Here is a 20,222-nt window from a genome sequence, read left to right as displayed (position 1 = left end):
ACTGTCCCCCTCTGGTAGAGGAGTTTCTGGATTGGCAGGAAACTTCATTGTTCCTTTCCTGACAACGTTTTGATCGTCTTTGATCAGAAGACAGGAAAACAAGGGGGGTCAGGGTGTCACTGATTGGACAGCAGTGGTCGCTCATGAGAATGGCTTACCAACCATCCGTGCAGTTGAGGGGTCTGCCTTCCCCATCACAGGCTGGAAACTGCCCATCAGGTCCCAGGGCCGTGGGAGCTGATTTTCAGGCTCTCGGGTCAGGGCCAGGGTGGAAGCCAGGAGGACAGAGAGGAGACCCAGGGCTGGGGCTGGGGCTGAGGAGACAGAGTGAAGGAGACAGAGAAGATACAGATGTGAGAAACGTTAGGAGTGATCTTTCAGAAAAGAAATTTGCTTCTCTGTTCCACATACCGATGCACAGGGAACCTCACTTCTGTTGGGCATTTGGGTGTGGCCGATGCTTCCCGGCACACATGAGGCACACTCCCAGCCCTCTCCCCAGGCCCTGCGGGACCCGACAGAAGTCAGCAGAGTCTGTGCGGTAGCGGAGCACAAGGCATTCACGATAATATAGACACTGTCTCCTCTAATAGGACAAGCTATTGCTATCCTCATTTTCTTGGGTGAGAAAACCAAGGCACTGAGATGTTAACCCACGGGGGGACATTTGCGTGGTGAGGTGCCAAGGATAGCGACAAGTTCTGGTCCTAGGCAGAAGCCATGGGGAGGGACAACATAAGTGGGGTGCGGGGGATGTGAGTCCCGTCCCCGGTAAGCTCAATCCCAGGGGCCCAAAGGGGACGTCAGGTGACTGGTTGGCTAAGCGAGTCCAGGTCTCAGAGGAGCAGGCTGAAGAGAGAAATGTGAACACTTGAACTGGCTTTGGATTGTCATTCAAAGTGTGGACCAGGGTGGGAAAGTGAAAGAGGGAGGCCTGTCACTGTGCCCCTCTGGTCCCCCAACACCTACCCTCTGGGTGCGCCTGCAGAGGAGCCAGAAGGAGTAGCTGTAGGGACAGGGCGGGGCCGCATGGGTCAAGGTGAGTCAGCCTCTCCAGACGACCGACCAGGTAAACAACAACGAAGGTCTGTCCAGACTCGGTCCCAGACCTTCCAGACTCCAGGGCCTCCTCTAAGCTTCCTGTTCTGATCACTGGGGTCACGGCTGCCATGCTAGCACTGGCCCCCAATTCCTGTGCTGAAGCCCCAACCCTCAGTGACTGTATTTGGAGATGGTCTTCAGAGAGATCCTTGAAGTCAGATGAGATTGTGAGGGTGGGTCCTCACCCAAAAGGTCTGGTATCCTTAACAGAAGTTAGGGCATGCGTGCACACACGCACACACACACACACACACACACACACAAATACCATGTGAAGACACGGGGAAGACAGCCATCTACAAGCCAAGGAGAGAGGCCCCAAAACAAAACCCCAACCCTGGTGGGTGACACCCTGATCTCAGACTTCTGGCCTCCAGCACCTCGAGCAAATAACTTGCTGTTTGGCCACTCAGCCTGTGGCACTCGGTTATGGTGGCCCCAGCCAACTAGTGCAGACAGCAACACCTCTTTAAACAAATGTATTGAGATGAAATTCATATAACATAAAATGCAGCCTTTTAAAGTGAACGATTCAGTGGCATTTAGTAGGTTCCCTCTGTTATGCAAGTACCACCTCTGCCTAGTTCCAATACCTAGTCCCGATACCTCTCCATCGCTCTGAGATAACACCTGTGTCCTTACACAGCTTCTCCCCATTCCCCCAAAACACATTCATCAAGCACTTTCTCTCTACCAGGCACTGTAGTATGTTTTACATAAGTGGACTCACTGGATTCTCTCACTGGACACTCCCAGGAGGCCAGCATTATTGTTATCCCCATTTAACAGATGAGATATTGGGCCTCGGAGCGGCTAAGTAACTCGCTCTAGCCAAACAACTGGTTAGACGATTGTGACAGACAAGTACTGAGAATCTGCTGTGTGCAGGGCCTGTGCCAAGTAACAGGACATCCAGACGGTCCTGATTCCAAAGTCACTTCTGATCTAGTGGGAAAGGCACAGGTTAAACGATCATAAATTCGGTGAACGATTACAAGACTGCAAAATGCTGGGAAGGAACTGTGTCCGATCCTGGTGCTGGGATGAGGGAAGGGAGGCCAGGAGGAAGAGGAGCAGCAGCTAGAAGGAGAGAGTGGTGGCATAAAGCTCGGGCCAGGGGTGGGAGCAGCACACAGGTGGGAGGAAAGAGAGCAGCCCGGCCGGCATGTGGCGACAGAGGGGGAGAATGGCTTCAGACAGGCCTGGAGGGGTACAAAGGGGTCTGTCCCTTGGCAACAATGTTAGGGGTTTCAGGTTTATTTCTAAGGGCAACAGAGAGCCATGAATGGCTTAACACCACCCATTGAGAGTAACTTTACTAGTTCCCCTGTCTCAGGGCATTCTGATTTTCCACTTCCAGGCGGGGGGAATTCACTGAGCACTCCGTGTACCGAAACGGCGTGTTCTATGAGCTCCTGAGAGGCAAGGACACTGGCTTACTCACCTCCGTATCTCCAGGGCACATGGTGTTGGGTCTAGCACTCATCGAACCTGAGTTGTTTTTTGTAAAAAAAGATGTAGGCAGCGAAAACAGAAGGATTCAAATCCAGGCTCTACCACTTTTTGTCTTGATGACTTTGAACCAGTGATGCCCACCCTTATGAGCTTTGTTTTCCTTAACTGTAGACCAGCTATAAATAAGGTACCTACCACAGAGGGCTCCAATGAGGGGTCCTTGAAGACCATAAGTAAAATGCTTGGCACAGAACCCACGCAAGAATATTAAGTTTGTTACGATTCCAGCATAATGGCTTACAGCACGGTTAAGGAAAAGTCAAAGCAAGTCTGGATTAACGTCTAGGTAGGACAAGGGACTCTGAGCAAGTCTATTTATCTCCCTTAATCCTCAGTTTCCCCATCTATAACTTGAGGGAGAATAAGAGTTCATTGGGTACTGGGAAGGTTCCGTGAGTTCATGCACAGGAAGCGCCAGACACGTATCTTTCTTGCCGGTTCTCGGCCCCAAGACCCACATCCCAGTTGTTTTCCAAAACAGGTTTTCTCCCCTCGGCCTCCGTGGAGGGGCGCTCTCAGCAGTAGCCGGGGCACGCGGGGCTGCGCCGCGGCCGGCCGTGGGCGGGGCGACCCTTCCGCCCACCCCCTGAGCCAGGTGGGCGGGGCGAGAGGGATTTTCCCCAGAGCGCGCGCGCAGCACCCCCAGGTATTTGGACAAGATGGCGGAGGCAGCGGTCGACAGCCCGATGGAGGTGGTGCAGGCTCTCGCGGACGAGGCCATGCCCGACGAAGCGGGCCTCGGCTGCCTGGTCAGCCTGCCCGGCGAGCTGCTGGAGTACATCCTGTGCAGCGGCCCGCTGACGGCCACCGACATCCTCCACGTCGCCAGCACCTGCCGGAGACTGCGGGAGCTGTGCCAGAGTAGCGGAAAGGTGTGGAAGGAGCAGTTCCGGGTGAGGTGAGTCCGCTGCTCCGGCCGCTCATGTCCCGTTTGGCGCAGCCCCGGCCCGGGCCTGGCGAGTCTGAGCTGCCGCCTGCCTCCCAGGACGCGCGCGCGGATCCCAGCTCCGTTGCCACCCCCGGACCCCTTCCCGTGGACCGCCAGACAAAGGCCTCCAGGCCGCTGGCCCCTCGGTCCACACCGCGCGGACCCTCCGGTGCCCGAATTGCGCATCGGGGAGCGCCCAGCAGCGGGCCCTCACTCACGGATGACGGCGGTAGTATCACAGCTAGTCCGTTCTGCGCGCTTCTTTTGTGCCCGACTCTGTGCTAAAATGTTTACATGGATCCGGGGATGCAGGGATCCCGACAGCCCTTAGGGGAAGCGGGCGCAGCATCCCCGGTCTGTTGGCTGAGAGCGCGGGTCTCGGTTTGGGACCTGGGATAAATTCTGGCCCCGGCATCCTCGCCGTATGACCTTGGGGTAGACTTCTCTTTTTGGAGCCTCATTCATCCACTTTGGTGATAATTAGACCTACCTTTGTGGTTATGAAATGAGATATGGGGCAGAAGCGTTTTACACAGGGCCCAGCTCTTAGGAGGCACCCCATAAATGTTCACTGTCATTGTTTTCACCATCGCTATTGCTACAGTTGTTCCCATTTCATCGGTGGGGAGTGGGGACACAGCGTTCACATCGCTGTGCCAAGGTCACACCGTGAGCGAGTGCATGCGTGCCAGGTGGGGGAATTGAACTAGGTCCATCAGCAGGGCCCTTCTGACCCCCAAACCGTACTGCTGTCCCTGTTTCCAAGGCTGCCTTTGATTCGTGTCTGCCTGCCTGCCTGCGAGTCTCTGTTAAGCGGAGGGGGTGTTTTTTTCCTCGTAGGTGGCCTTCCCTTATGAACCACTACAGCCCCACCGACTACATCAATTGGCTGGAGGAGTATAAAGTTCGTCAAAAAGCTGGGGTGGAAGCCCGGAAGATTGTAGCCTCCTTCTCAAAGAGGTTCTTTTCCGAGCACGTAAGGATCTGGCCATGTAGCTCTACGTGTTTGCCTGGCAGTGGGGTATGTGTGTGTGTGTGTGTGCACGCATGTGTGTGTGTGAGAGAGCAAGAGAATGGCCCTGTAGGCATTAGCTCATCCAGCTTTTTTGCTATCTTCCTTTTCAATTGCTCTCATCACAATCCCTTACTCATTTAGATGGCTGCAAGAGTCATTGTGTCCTTTTCCTGCTCTCCAACGACATGAAGCCATTTGTCCCTGCCAGCTTTACTTTACTGAAGCCAGGGAGAGAATGGGGGTGGGCGGGGAGGGAGGGACCTGCTGCACAACACAGAGGGGATCCAGGTCAGCCATGTTTCTCCACAAGTGGGTTGACCATGTTTTGTGCCACCTCTGTGTGACTTGGGGGGAATCATCAAAGATCGAACACTGCACATTTCACCCAGTTGTTTTCCCAAAAGTGTTGGTGAAATTGATACAGTTCTTCACTCCAGCTTTGCAGGTTCCAGCCAGTAGGGAACTGAGTTATTTGTTAAACTAACAGGATTAAGAGCTATCTGTAAATGGGAATCATTACCCCCTCAAGTAAATTGTTTTGCATTCACTATCTCTGAAAAGTTCTTTTTTAAATATTGCTGAAATGCACGGGCTGTTTGTTTTTCCTTCCACAAAATAAGTGTTCCCAGAAGTTTCTGTATCAGGTCCTGAAAACTTTTTGTGACTCTGGAAAATAGTCTGTACTAACATTTTAAATTTATTTCTGATGGGGCGAGCAGGGGATGCAGCTAGACATACAGCCATTCTGATTTACTTTCCTGTCCCGGTCTCCTGCAGCTTCGTTCCTGGTTTCTAACTTTAATTACTGCTACTTAGTGGAGTTCATGCATTTTAAATGTCTTCAAGGCACTTCAGGTTTTGAAAGGGAAAGTTCAAATTTTGAACTTTGGACACATTCGAACTTATTCTCCTATGGGGAATAAAACTAGACATTCCCCAGTGTAATTCATTTCTATAAATAAATGACCATGGATGTCAGAATGGGCAAAATTTGTGTTCCACTTTGGACAAGCCACGCCATGGCTAAAAGCACTCGTAATCCCAGATTTTAGGTGCCTGTTTTCATGTGTTTGCACACAGATGGAATGGGGCGCTAGATGTGTTTGACACACTTGGCCACGAGCTACTAGTTTGCAGCCCCTGCTTCTAGCCCAGCTGGTTTTGTGTGCATTTTTAACAGCCGGTGCCTCTGTCTGATCATCATGAATTGTTGTGTTTTTTCCTTAGCTCCCCCTTTCCCTGTGCTACTTCTTATTGGAAATATGTGGAGGGCTTTGAACATAGAGGGCGAGTACTTAAGATTGATCTGTGGGTGGGTGATTACTTTGACTCAAGACCCTTGAGTTCCTGTGCTGAGTACATGCGGGCTGACATGCAATTTCCTGTCTCCCTTCAAAGAGAAAAGTGGGAGAAGTAATCACATTTTCAGCTGAGGGGTCTTAAAGCTCACTGTACCCCAGCTCAGCTGACAGAGGGGAAAACATACCCAGTGGGTCGAGCCGCCCAAAGCACTAGACTTTCCCCGCTTCTTCCCTCCTAATTGAGTGCAGCATAGATCGCATGAAATAGTTATTGTGAATTCAATTTTGTATTTCTTTTTTTTTTTTAGATTTTATTTACTTATCTTTTAGAGAAGGGGAAGGGAGGGAGAAAGAGGGAGAGAAACATCAGTGTGTGGTTGCATCTTGCTCACCCCCTACTGGGGACCTGGCCTGCAACCCAGGCATGTGCCCTGACTAGGAATTGAACCAACGACCCTTTGGTTCACAGGCCTTCACACAACCCACTGAGCCACACCAGCCAGGGCCAATTTTGTGTTTCTAATTCTTGTCGCAGAGCTATTTTTCTTCACATTAGACTTCTTGAGTTACCAATTTCAGAAATTTCAGTCTTTGAAAATAAAATTCATTTACGACCAACAAGGTCTGAACAAATTATCGTTACTGTGCGTGTTTTTTTCCCACCTGTGGTAGGCTGTGTCAGGTGGTATGGGATAGCTGCTGCCCCTTCCGTGAAAATAACCGTCCCTCTTGGCGACCCAGATGTGCGTGTGAGAGTGATAACAACATTATTACTTGTTATTGAGCCCTGTTTGCATGTCTTCTTCCCAGGTCCCTTGTAACGGTTTCAGTGACATCGAGACTCTTGAGGGCCCAGAGATATTTTTCGAGGACGAACTGGTGTGTATCCTGAACATGGAAGGAAGGTAAGCCGTTGTCGCAGCCGGGGTTTTTGTTTGTGTGTGTGTGTGTGTGTGTGTTTTCACAATAGCCCCAGGGTTAGCTGCTGCAGTTTGTGTGCGGCCGATCCTTGGGGCGTGTGTTTACAACTATCTCATGTGTTGCCAGTGTTACATTTTTGAAAAATTCCATGCCTATCAGGTAAGCGCACCGAGACAATTGATATGGTAAGAAACCATGCGAGAGCGCCTGTGGAAGGAAGAGAATTGGTACACGTTCGGTCCTGCTGTGCGGGTCACGTGCTGTGCCCCGGGCCCTTGTGCCTGTCACGTCACTTAGGTCATATACACTCCCTTCCTCCGTGTGACCGCCTGTCCTTCTACCACCACCACATTCATTTGCCCCTCGTGCACTAAATAATGTTTATTAAATAGTCTCCCAGGCATGTCTTGCTTAATTGGATGATGTTTTACAATTTTTGAATTCAGGGAAGAGGTAATCTTACTCTGGCCACAAGCATTGTAGGTATTTGGTCGGACCTGTCTTGCATCTCTCCTGATCAAGAAGAAACCATTGTCTCTTGGTTGTTGCTGAAAACCTTTCTGTGACTCATTTTCTGCTCTGAGGGTGGATTACCAGTTTGCCTGAAAGGTGTCTTAGCTGGAGCCTCACTTACCTGTGAGGAGGATGCGGTGCTCTAAAAGCTCTGGAAACTTTACTGGCGATGGCAGATAAGAATGCTGGTTTAGCATCTCCCTGCAGAGAGACTGTTGTGCAACACCTCACAAACAGGGCGCTGAGATGTTTTTCTTGTTGTTAAGGAGGGTCAGGGGAGAGAAGCGTTCATCCACGGAACAGCTGTAGGGCAGAGGTAAGCTGTGCCACTATTCTAGGCCTTGGATGAGCTCGGAACCAGGGGTCATTTTTCCACTTCTATTTTGGTTTATCTATAAATGAATTGAAGTATGATCTAAGAGTCAGTATTGTGAAGCCTTAAAAATAAAAGCTGGGCTGTCTTTTTTTACATACACACACACATATACTTCTACCTAGATAAATGTCATGTCACACACACTGAGTTTATGGTGTTGATGTGCTTTTCAGTTCAGGCTTTGTTTTTGTCTTATTCTCCCATCCTCCTCCCCCACCCCCCCATAATTCGTGCACACCAAGCTGTATTCTTCTGTGCTCGTGTGCACTGGTTGACATATGTGGGGACCAAGGAGGGTCATTATTTCACAAAATCATGACCGTCAGTAGGTACTTTTCCTGTACCTTTTTTGTCATTCAACAGTACCTTACTGAAATCAATCCTGATCAGCTGGTAGAAAATTCAGTTCATTCTTTTAATGGCTGCATACTGTTGTGTATTATTTACCACAGTGTGTTTGACCATCCTCCTGTCGCTGGGTCACCACTTTTGTCTCCATTTCTGTGTTACTGCGGAGGGTGACGGTCCAGTGGTGTCTTGCTCATCAGTAGAACGTTCCTGGGAAGGGTATTCTAGGTCAGACTACAGAATGTTAGTGAAAAACATAAATAAGACCATGCTGTTGAATGAGAAGACTCACCATCACAGAAAATGTCGTTTCTTCCCAAATTAACACATAAACCTATTGCCATTTCAGTTAGGATCCAACAGGAATTTTGGGAGGGGAGAGTGTGTGTGTGTGCATGTGTGCATTTTAATTCGATAATATTATCACAGAAGAATAAATTCACAAGAGCCAGAAAAAAAACAAAATTTTAAAAAATTTATTTATTTTTTTTTTTAGAGAGAGAGAGGAAGGGAAGGAGAGAGGGAGGGAAACATCAATGTGTGGTTGCCTCTCATGTGGCCCCCACTGGGGGCCTGGCCTGCAACCCAGGCATGTGCCCTGGCTGGGAATCAAACCGGTGACCCTTTGGTTTGCAGCCTGTGCTCAGTCCACTGAGCTACACCAGCTAAGGTGAAAAAAAAAAGCAATTTTTAAATAATCACAATGGTAAACTTTCATCAGTAGATATTAGAACATATTATAAAGCTAACTGTAGTGAAAACAATATAGTGTTTAAGTAAAAATTGATAGCCATACCCATGGCAAAGGATGATTTAGAAACGTCCCAGCATGAAAGACAGTATATTTGAAACTCAGAGGGGAAAAATGGACTAATTAATGAACACCATTAGACATAACTGATTTTCCATCTGGAAGAAAGTAAAACTTGCATCATAATACAAAAACTAAATTCCACGATTAAACAACCTAAATTTCATCACAATGAAAATCCTTTGAGAAAATAGGAGATTTTGTGTACCACTGAGGGAGACCTCCATAACGAAGACTGATAATGCAAAAGCAATAAAAGAATATGGACAGATGGTTTTGCAATAAAAAAAGTAAGTTTCTGTATGTCCCCAGAAACCAGAAAGTCAATAGTGTTCTTAAAATTTCCAAGAAGAAATTGGAAACTGGATGGGAGGATGACCTTTACTGAAGAGCACATACCAGTGGCTGGCATCACGTAAACGACCTTTAAATTCACCCTTCGGAGAAATGTCAAAGAATGGTGAATACTGCTTTTCGCTTATCAGATTGGCAAAAAAGGGCTGAATGGGCACAGCCAGTAAAAACATACGTTATTTTCATCTTTTTAGAAGTAAACGTCATAGATTTGTTATCCCTTGCCCTGGCATATACATTTTGAGCTTAAAACAGGGTTGTTTTTAGGTAACGAGGGAGAGTGTCACGTGTTTATAAGTACTTTGGGACGCCACTGTTCGTGGGGGACCCCGTTTGCGTGCATTCCTGGCAGACCCTTGCCGTTCGGCTCCAGAAGGCCCAGGAGGGAAGACGGGTGCTTTCCGTAAATGCTGAAGCACCAGTCCTCGGGTATTGGAAGACAGTTTTCGTTTTCGGGGTTCTGTGTGTGCTTTAGAAAGAGTACATCCTACAATAAAGATCTAAACATATCGGAAGGATACACAGAACCTGAAAAACTGACCCAGATGGCCAACACTGAGACCTATTTCGGTAAAACTACTGGGTTACTACTGGACGTTCAAAATAGAGAGGTCCTTTGGGCATGCAGGGGGTGAAAAAAGGAGAAGTCGCTTAGAAGGAAAAGAGAATCAGAACATCCTCAGACTTTTCAACAGCCATGCCCAGGGCAGAGGGAAAAAGTAAACCTACTTGATATACTCAAGGATTTTCATATCCAGCCAAACTGACTTCCTGATATAAAGGCTGCAGACAAGCTTACCAACTTGCAGGAACTTGGGAACTTCTGAGCCCTTCCTGAGAAATGTGCCAGAAAATGAACTTGGAACAACCACGTGATCAGAGAGACATTGACATGAGAACCAGTGGTGGACAGTACATACGTGTTCACCTGTAGAATTAAATCCAAGTGGCAGTGCGTAGGGCGGTCCGTGTTGTGTGTGGTGGCCCTGAACCCTGACAACTGGATGTAACAAGCTGTTTAAAACACCAAGCCGAGAACGGGGGCGAGCAGGAGCAGGGTATTTGCTATTTTTCAGCAGTCGTCAAGGCGATGGGAATATCGATCTTGTTATTCTGGAGCTGGTGCGTGTGTGCGTGTGTGTGTGTGTGTGGGGCTGGAGAGATGGGAAACAAAGCAAACAAGTACACTTGACCCTTGAACGACCCAGGCGTGGACTCTGCAGGCCACTTACACACAGATTTTTCCAGTGGACCCTCTTAGCTCAGTTACCTGCACGGCTCACACCCGTGTCTCCCAAGGGTCAGCTCGCAGTTGGAAGCCGTGTGTTTGGAGGGCCAGCCTCAGGCATGCGTGGGGTTCGGGCTCCTTCGGCAGTTCGTGCCCTTTACCCTTGGGTTGTGCAAGGGACTGACGTGGCTGGAGAAGCAGGGTTCTTGGCGAGGAAGAGAGAGACAGACATAAAGTGGAAGGAGGTGAATGTTGTGTAATTGGATTAGAAGTTGGACTGTAAACACACGAGGCACTGTGCATTCACATACATGTAGGGATATGTGCATGTTATATGCACACAAACAGGCACTGTGCTTTTTCTGTCCACCAAAAAGGTCTGAAACAAGGGAAGGGCCAGGTAGAAATGATCCTCTCCATCGCCCAGAGGGTGTGGAGAAATGGCTGGTTGTGGGTCTGAGGCAGGAAATGGCAGAGGTGCCCCCGGAGCGTCTGGAAAGCCCGGAGCCAGGCAGCAAGGAAAGTGCAGCGCTGCTCGTCCGAGCGGTTCAGGGGGCGCCGGTGAGTGGGGTAACCAGGATGGACTGAAATGCACCGACCGGGTCGGCCCCGTGAGTTCACAGCGCTTAACCACTAACCAGTCCCCTTTGGAGGACAATAAGAACCCGAATTTTAGTTTAAAAAGTGGGAAGTGAAAGAAATTGGTATTTACCCTGCCTTTATATTATGTGATTGGGGGACCAAATAGTAGATAAAGGGGAATTATTCTCTAGGGAAAGGATGTTCTGGTCAAGGAACTGAGAGAGTGGAGGCCTCGGGGCACCCTCCTGGCCCAGGGCACAGCAGGGACTGGGGTGGGGGGCGGTGCCTGAGGCCAGAGAGGCGGTGGGGCAAGTTTGCAGGCCCCTGTGTGTTGTCGTTGAGCTCTCACTTGGCGCGAGTGGAGAACCTGGGAGGACTCGGGGTGCAGGGTGTTTGTGCTGTGGCTCGGTGAGTTAGCCGGAGCGCCGCTGCTGTGTGGAGCGTAGACCGAGGGCTGAGGTTTGCGGGCGGAGCTCGGGAAGGAGGGTGCCGCTTGGACACAGGTGGGGGACACAGGCGGGAGAGGGCAGCGGCTTAGACCAGGCAGGGAGCAGGGTTCCCATTCCTGATGGAGCTGACAGCAGGGCAGGTGCGCTGAACGCGGCCCACGGGAGAAGGCCAGGGGTCGGGGGCAGTTCTGAGGTTCAGGGACTAACCAGGGTGACGGAGTTGCCTTCATGGGAGACGAGGATGACTCTGGGAGAGGAAGACAGTTAAGGGCCCGCCAGATCCCCAGGCGGGGATGTGGAGTAGCAGTTGGAGGTACAGGCCTGGAGAGGAGGGGAGGAATCCCACCTGGGAAGTGGACTGGGGGTTGTCGTGTGGTAATGAGTGAAACCGTGAGACTGGGCAAGATCTCCTGGGCCTGGAGCGCAGGAGGACAGCGGCAGTCTTGGGGGGCTGGGGGTGGGCAGCAGAGGATTCCAGACACCCCACTCCTCTCTTCTGAGGCCCACCCAGTTTTCCTAACTTTCCAGGTTTCTCTTTCATTTCCTCTAAGTAAATGGGAAGCCAGATAACTGTTTCGGGAATTTCAGCACGACTAGCGTCGTGTTACATTACACGTGCAAAGCCCTAAATTGTGACGCCCGCTTCCGTAGTAGTGAGCACTGTGTGATCGTGACCCAGCTACAGCTGTCTTGTTAAGTAGACTCTTTATGCGGGATGATGAGGTTACGGAAAAATTAAATCACTGGAAGTTTCAGTATCTTAATTCTTACCAACTTATTGATTGATTGTTTTTTATTCCAGGAAAGCTTTGACCTGGAAGTACTATGCAAAAAAAATCCTTTACTACCTGCGGCAACAGAAAATCTTAAACAATCTCAAGGCTTTTCTTCAGCACTCGGATGACTATGAATCGTATCTCGAAGGTGAGGCTTGGGCAGCGCCATTCCAGTGGGCAGCTAGGCTGCCCCCTGAGCACAGCTGAGGAGACCATCCTGACCATCACACAGGAATGGTCAGCTCTGCTGCCCGGGCTTCCGGAGGCTGGCGTGCACGGCCTGGTCATTTCGGTGGGCAAGACTGTTAGAGCTAGAGCTGAAATGTTGTCAAAGCCTGTAGCTGTTGGCCAGAGACCGGTTTCTCAAGATGCACCATTGGTTCAAAGCATGAGAGGCTGGTGTTTTAGCTCACGGGAGTCATTTCCTGTTTGCTAAGCTCTGAAGCGTCACTTCCAAAGGAGAAGTCAGGCTGTGCACCTGGGGCTCCGTGCGCCCTGGGGCAGGCCCCTTAGCCTCCGGTCAGAGGGTAATGAGGACACGGTGTTCCTGCACGGACGCTGGAGTCCGCCGGCCCTGAGGAGAGGGGATGGGAGGGAAGGCAGCCACTTTCTGCTCCTGCCCACTGGGACAGGAACAAAATGTGACTTCATTTTTTTCATACACGATTTTAAATTCCTAGCATATTCCAGACACGCCCAGAAGCTGTGGTTATGAAATACATACATCCCCTCTTGCCCGAGGTTCTGCCAGTTCATTTCCCCGCTCCATGGTCTGCACCCCCTTGCTGCTCCGTGCAGGCCCCCTGCCCTGGAGTCCCCCGACACTCCCCTGCCGTGCAGTCTGAACCGGCCACTCCCATGCTGGGTTAGCCCACGGGTGGCCGGTCTGCGTCCTGCCTTGCACTCGGTCTCCGCCTGCTTCCAGTGCCCTGTGTCGGCAGGCCTCCGCCCTGTGCCATGCTCTTAGGCTCCAGCCTGCACCCCACAAACACACCTCACTCACACCCTCATCGTGGTGCCCCCTGTCCTTCGCATTCTCTCTCAAATTCCTCTCACCCTCCAGACGTTCAGGTCTCACTGCCATCGAGTTTCTCTGGCTCAGCCACGCAGACTTGACTCGCCTCAGAACATACACAGGGGAGTCGGCCCCCCCAGTCTCAGGGTGCTGTCTCTGCCCCTGGTATGCAGGCCACTCTGCAGGCCGCCTCTCCAGGGGGTCACTGGCTTCCCTGTGTCCTTGTCCTATCCCGTGGTCGCTGTCTACTCCACAGTGCCCAATGCAGACTTCCAGTTGTGTGAACGTCTTAGATCATCCCAATCAAAATAAGATGCCCTCAGCAATGGAATCTTCTCGTGGGCATCCTGGGATGGAGAGTCATCCCGTCTTCTTTATTTCCCAGCCAAGAATAATTTGACAAGCTTTACTTTTCCGTAGCTTACTATGAAACTGACTCCTCCTTTTTCAACTCTTTGAATTACAAAGTAATATTGTTTTCAAGTGGCCCATCCACATCAGTGCCGTAGGCCTTAGGCAGCCACTGGAGTTTTTAGATAGTTGAGGGGATGGAAGCGGGCTCCAGGGTCGGACTCGCGGGCTGGCCAGGTGACCTGCCGCCCCTGATGCCGTCAGGGTGGTGTCGTCAGGCTGGGATGGGCTTTGAGGGGCGGCAGAAGTCCCTGCCACGTGCAGGTGCAGAGGTCTGGTCCCAGGAAGGCCCAGGAGCAAACCCCGGCTAGGGGCGAAACTGGGCCTGGGGTCCGGGCCCCATTCACCAGCTTCCAGCCCCTGAGGTGTGAGTGGGGGGCGGGGTCACAGTTCTGAGCTTCCACTTGAATTTGAAACAGCTCTCAGGCTTCCCAGCTCAAAACGTCTTCCAGCCGAATGGTCGAGGGAGCCCATCGGCCTCTGGTTCAAGCGTTACCCGAGGCCGTGAGGAGAGGGATTCCGAGAGACGGTGTCTCCAGTGCACTCTGCCCAGCTCCCCGGCGGCAGAGTCCCTGAGTGTAGCTGCTCGCCCAGTTTGCAAGTACCGTGGGCTCCCCAGTCTGTCCGCGGGCTCACCGTTGAGAGGCAGTTTGTCGAAATGGCCTCTCTGTTGTTGAGAGCCTTCAGCTTTTTTTTTTTTAAGTTGAAGAATTGTCCTGCAGCGTTAGGTTTTCAGAGTTGTTGGGTTTTAAACTCTAAGGGAGTTAGAGGGAGAGAGGAATAACCGGGAAGACCTCCTTTGTGGCACTTACTTCCCTTTGTAACAGAATGTGAAGTGTGCCCTGCATCGCCCCGTTTTCTGCGTCCCTGACCTCTGTGGGAAGCCTGGTTTATCTAAGGAAAAGGCACAGTGACCTGGAAGCTCCTTTGTTCTGAGAGTGCTTCTTGCTCCTTCTCAGCGTCTTGGCGGCCAGGCCCGACACCAAGATCCAAAGCTCATCTGTGGGCTGTTTCACAGAGCTCCGGGCCCAGGCGCCTGGGGTAAATGAAAACAAAGAAGAAAGGGATGACAGCAGGGGTTTGTTCAGTAACTCTTGTTCGCGTTCAGGTGCCGTGTTCATCGACCAGTACTGCAACCCCCTGGCTGAAATCACCCTCAAGGACACCCAGGCCCAGTTCGACAGCATCGTGGAGCTCGTGCGCAAAGCCCTCCGAGGCCTCAACAGCCGCCACCCCAGCCTGACTTTCAGGGCAGGTACGGATCTGCTTCAGCCCCGCCCCGCTCTGTGTGCATGGGGCTCCTGGCGCAGTTGGTCACTGGGAAATTCTGCAGCGTGTCCCTGTTGTGTCACAAAGCAGCCAGCCGTTCATGACACAGCCACATGCTTGCCCGGGTCCAGTAAAAGACTCTACACACGGGGGATTGGTAACACCCAGCACCCGACAGGGGACGTCGTCAGGGCCTGGCCGGCGTCCGTATGGTGCAGGTTGTTGGGGACACTGGTCCCAGCGTTGTGCGTGCTGGTGTCCTCAGAGCAGGTGTCTGTTTCAGGGCGGTCCTCCATGGTAAGGGAGCTCGACCTCCAGGGCCAGGTGCTGGAAGCCATGAACTACGTCCTCTACGACCAACTGAAGTTCAAGGGGAACCGAATGGATTACTACAACGCCCTGAACCTGTACATGCACCAGGTAAGTGCGGGTCTGTTAAACAAGTCGCAGTTAAGCTCACCTCTCGATCAGTGTGCTGTGTCTGGGGGCAAGTACTACATCTCCTTCGTCCCTCGGTGCTTACACAGCTCCCCTTTGCCTCTCCTGCAGGGGCGTCACTGCTGGGTGCTTCCCAGCTAGAGGGGGTGGTTCTGTGACGCGGCTCGGTCAGTTGTGTCTCACGGACGCTGGGCTTTGAAGCGAGTCCAGTCTCTCTGTGCCGGCCCGTGGGGAGGGTGGGGGACCTCTGTGGGCAGCTCTGCCACTGGTGTTTATTTTCTATTTGTGTCCTACGTGGCTCCTTTTTCACATCAGTTCTTTGCTGCCTATTGCCACTCATTTTTCTTTTCTTGCATCTTAACACACTTCCCTGGACGCAGCCTTGCATTCCATCTGGAAGAAGGAGGGCGTGGGTCTTCGCCTGCGGAGGGCCAGACAGGGGACCGTCTCAGCCTCAGGCGCTGTGCCCCATCCTCACCGCTCCCTTCTGCCGTCGCAGCTGGGGACGGGGCACCGACAGCACGAGACAGTGGCTGTGGCCGCGTGCCCGTGGAACTTTACATGTAGACGTGGACATTCTAGTTCCCTGTCACTTCCATGGGTCGTAAAACTCTCCTTACACAGGCTGTTCGAAAACAGGTGATGGGCCAGACTTGGCCCAGGGACTGCAGTTTGCAGACCCCTGGTCTCAGCAAAGGAACGTGTGCTCTGGCTGCTGTGGCTCGGCTGGATCGTTGTCCTGTAAACAGGGTCGCCGGTTCGATGCTTGGTCAGGGCACATGCCTGGGTTGCACGTTCGTTCCCCAGTCTGGGTGCACATGGAAAGCAACGGATCAGTGTTTCTCTCTCTCTCTCTGTCTCTCTGTCTCTGTCTCCATCTCCCCTCTGCCTTCCTCTCTCTCAAAATCAATGACCATGTCTTTGAGTGAGAATTTCAAAGAGAAGTTAAAAGAAATTTAATAAAGAAATAAGTAAAAGTATTCCTCCACTTCAGCCTCAGAACGTAGCCTCATGCCTGACATATACAGTGGGCGCCTAACACAAACGTGTGTCGAAGGGACGAGGACACGTGGTTCACGTCTAGTGCGCTGACGCACTCTTTCTCCTGCAGGTTCTGACCCGCAGAACTGGGATCCCCATCAGCATGTCTGTGGTGTACATGACGATTGCCCGGCAGCTGGGGGTCCCTCTGGAGCCTGTCAACTTCCCAAGTCACTTCTTGCTGAGATGGTGCCAGAGCACAGACAGGTGAGCCGTCTGCGACCCATCGTGACGGGTCCCGAGAATCCCGTCCTACCGCGCTGCCGGGAGAGACGACGGGTCAGAGGTCAGAAGGGGGCTAGGGTGCTGAGGGACTTGGTTCACTTCTTGACTGTGTCCACGTCAACAATCTGCTGTGCGCGCGGGGCGCTCTTTCGCTCTCTTTCCTCATAAGCTGCATGCGAATGAATACACAGCTATCTCAGAGTGCGAAGTTCAATTTTAAACAATAGGACTAGGGGTTCCAGGGCTTATGTGGATCTCAAAGTCCTTTTTCCTAAGCAGATCAGATCAAAGCGTTCTTAAAGAAGCTCTTACTTTCCAGTCTTCCATGAACCCCCCCCCCCCCCCGCCCCCGCACAGGAGAGGGAGAGCACTGATCGGCCAGGTTCCTCACTGACTGCAGAGCAGAGCAGGCGCTCGTGTTCTCGTCTCGGTCCTCTCGGGCGGGGCTGGTGCCCGAAAGGCATCGTGGGGGCCAGCCTAGTGAGCTGCTGTCCTCTCTTTCAATCCCAGCGTCCTGCTGGGCATAGCGCTGCTGTTCAGCTGTGGTCTGACTCTTCCACAAGAAGTAGTTCACCGTTAGGTAGACTGTCTTCCCATTACATGTGCCGTGTAGAGGGAAAAGAAGCAAAGTTATTTAGTTATATCCTGTTCTTGGAAACTACTTCCTGATGACCGGTTGTGGTATCCTTAACAGGAAGCACCTGAGATTTGAAGTCAGGCTGGGTTCAAACCTTGGCTTTGTCTGAGCCTCAGTTTCTTCTTCTGTAAAATGGGACTAAAATTTTTCATACAGTGACTTGGAGGATTAAATGAGGTGACCCAGTGCTTTACACTCCTAGTAGACTAGTTTCCGACTCATACAGAGAAAATAAAGTATAACCAGTCTCTGTATTTCTCCCTCCTACTTTTAGAAATGAAACATACAGTCCTGGCTGGTGTGGCTCAGTGGATTGAGTGTGGGCTGCGAACCAAAGGGTTGCCGGTTCGATTCTCAGTCAGGGCACATGCCTGGGTTGTGGGCCATGTCCTCAATAGGAAGTGCTCCAGAGGCAACCACACATTGATGTATCTCTCCCTCTCTTTCTCTCTCCTTCTCTTTCTTTCTCCCATTCCCCTCTCTAAAATAAATAAATAAAATCTTTAAAAAGAAAGAAATGAAACATATACATAGTTGAAGCTTCCTAGGTATTTTTTCTTATCCCTTCATCCCTTCTCTCCTCTCCAGAGGTAACCGTCAGGTAGTTTGGAATTACTTATAATTTTCATGCAAATTTTTACATATGTATTTTTCCTTAAATAATATGGACAGACTTCCTTTTTTCTCAGATATAATCTCTCCCTAAAAAACGTACTCAGAGGTTTCTTTTTGGACAGCAGGCACCCATTTTTCATTATTTTAAATGGGAAAAATGATTTTTTTCCATCCCATTTCAACTCCCTGAACAACCCAACCAATTTCCCCAGATATCTCTAAAATATTCTTAAATGCCTGTATGATAACCCACCTAGGATTTTGTTGCTGCTGCTGTAACTGGTTTTTAAAATTACATTCTCTAAAAAGTGACGTCGTACAGGGGTGTGGGTGATATTCAGGTGCAGGGCTGGTAGGCAGCGCCTTTGCCAGGTAACTGATGGGGGCTGACAGCTTGTCAGCTCTCGGCTCCTCACAGTCAGAGTGTCTGAACTGGGGCCGGTTCGTTCGCTCCTTCCTTTCTCCCCTGAGGTGTTCTGCCCCTTGTCCTCACCGGCCTCAGCGGGCTGGCCCTCCCGAGCCCAGGTGAGTAGAAGCATCAGTGGTAGCCCGCCCCTTGCCTTGAGGATGACTCTGTATGGAGTCCTTTTAAATGAAATTCCACCTCAGGCATGGTGTTTGGGGACCGTGACTTTCATCCGGACTGTCAGAGCTGTCCTCTAAATTCCTTTTTTGCTAAGGGTTTTGTGAATAACTAGGCAGTCGACCTTTTCCCTAAAATCTCTTCTTTTGTGTCTACTGATAGGATCGTGTGGTTTTTCTTTTTCAGTCTGTATGTGCTTGAAATAGACTTTTTAATGTTTAGCTCCGTTTTCCTTCTTAGGGTGCATCTAACTTAACCACATGGGGTCTTTTAAACACATCGCTGCACTGGGTTGGCTCAGATTTTCGCCCATGGCTTTGTGTGTGTGTGTGGTTCTCCGAGACTCATAAAATGAGTTGGAGAGAAGTCCCTAGTTTCTGGGACATCAACAAGTGTCTTGCCAAGGAGTGCTGTTACTGTGACTCAAAGAGGAAATCTGAAACAGTTGCTCCAGGAAAAAGCACGACTCTCCCGGAGACAAAAACCCACCTGAAGGTCTCGGGCGTCCTCACTGAGCATGCCTGGCAGTGCCCGCCACCGCCGTCTGCTCAGTGCAGGCCACCACCACATACGAGAGCACGGTTCATGGAGAGCAGCCCCGTGGGACGGGCGGTGGGCTTGAGTCCACGGACATAGCTCTCTGTGCTCGAGCGTAGGCCCAGCCTGAGGCCGTGGGAGGGCTCAGCAGGTGTGTGACCCCCTGTGTGTCAGCAGAACTGGGGGCAGCAGCCTCCCAGCGCAAGGTGCCGGGACCCTGAGGGGCCTGGGATCCGCAGGTGTCAGCCGCTGCTGGTCTGTGCTCGGCCTCTGTCGCACGCCCGATGGGTGTCCCTGGCAGTGAACCCCAGGGTGACTCTCCCTGAAAACCTGTGTCAGATGGCACACACCCACCCACACTCTTCACCTTAGACATCAGTGTTTAAAGGGTCCGATCTTCAGCTTTGAGCAAGGCCTTGTTTTTTGAGTGGAAATGCCACCCGTGAACGTTCGGTCTCTGATGTGAGCTACTTACTAGCATGGGGGTTAAACACCAGCTTGCTCAGTTGGGACCTGGGACTGGACTGACCGTGTGCGTTCCTCGTCCAGGGCCAACCTGGACATCTTCGACTACATCTACATCGACGCTTTCGGGAAGGGCAGGCAGCTGACGGTGAAGGAATGTGAGTACCTGATCGGCCAGCACGTGACCCCGGCCCTGTACGGGGTGGTCAACGTGAAGAAGGTGCTGCAGCGGATGGTGGGAAACCTCCTGAGCCTGGGCAAGCGGTAAGATTTCTCGGCCTTCGAGTGCGTGGGCAGCGTGCACGTCACGCAAGGCTCGGCCGCCTTACGGAGACGGCTCTGATGGGCCTCCCGGGGGTGCAGCCAAGCAGCGGGGAGGTGCGGCACCCACAGCTGTCCCCACCTGTGGGAAAAACTGGTTCCCGTGACATAAAGCTGTCCAGATTTAAGCCGCACCCAGCGAGTTCCCTTTGAGGGCCTGCAGTGGGCTCGGACCGGTGCTCTGTGCGTGCCGACGGCTTCCCTGTGTAGCAGGGGGATCTCAGGCTGCTGCAGATCCTCTCTTAGGGGCAGGGTGGTCTCATGTCCAAGTGCTTTGTCACCTTTCAGTTTATGCCTTTCCGTCACTCAGATAAGAAAGCAAAAGTGTGACGCTATCTTGCGTTTGAGTCCAAGGAAATGTGGCTTACAGAGTGAAAAGGAAGTTGTGCATCATAGCAGTAGTTTTCTGCCTGGTGGCAGAACTCTAAGACTTTATTTTTAGAGCAG

The 20,222-nt window shown here is 51.5% G+C and overlaps 1 protein-coding gene across 4 annotated transcripts in view; it reads left to right on the top strand.

The window, feature by feature from the left end:
• Positions 1-3,229: 3,229 nt before the first annotated feature.
• The window catches only part of FBXO21 (F-box protein 21), a 34,439-nt gene continuing 17,446 nt past the window's right edge, over positions 3,230-20,222 (top strand). For 2 of the 4 annotated variants that reach the window (XM_028527730.2, XM_028527728.2), the window contains exons 1-8: positions 3,276-3,514; positions 4,385-4,520; positions 6,671-6,765; positions 12,245-12,366; positions 14,753-14,899; positions 15,197-15,333; positions 16,463-16,599; positions 19,539-19,718. In XM_028527730.2, coding sequence (XP_028383531.1) covers positions 3,276-3,514; positions 4,385-4,520; positions 6,671-6,765; positions 12,245-12,366; positions 14,753-14,899; positions 15,197-15,333; positions 16,463-16,599; positions 19,539-19,718 — 1,193 coding nt within the window. Of the gene's footprint in view, positions 3,515-4,384; positions 4,521-6,670; positions 6,766-12,244; positions 12,367-14,752; positions 14,900-15,196; positions 15,334-16,462; positions 16,600-19,538; positions 19,719-20,222 lie in introns of all 4 variants that reach the window. The other 2 variants (XM_028527729.2, XM_028527727.2) reach the window with 2 other exon arrangements.

The sequence above is a fragment of the Phyllostomus discolor genome, chromosome 13 (assembly GCF_004126475.2).
Source record: "Phyllostomus discolor isolate MPI-MPIP mPhyDis1 chromosome 13, mPhyDis1.pri.v3, whole genome shotgun sequence".
NCBI lineage: Eukaryota > Metazoa > Chordata > Mammalia > Chiroptera > Phyllostomidae > Phyllostomus > Phyllostomus discolor.
Note: the sequence above shows the minus strand (reverse complement) of the source record. Positions and strands in the feature narration are given on the sequence as shown.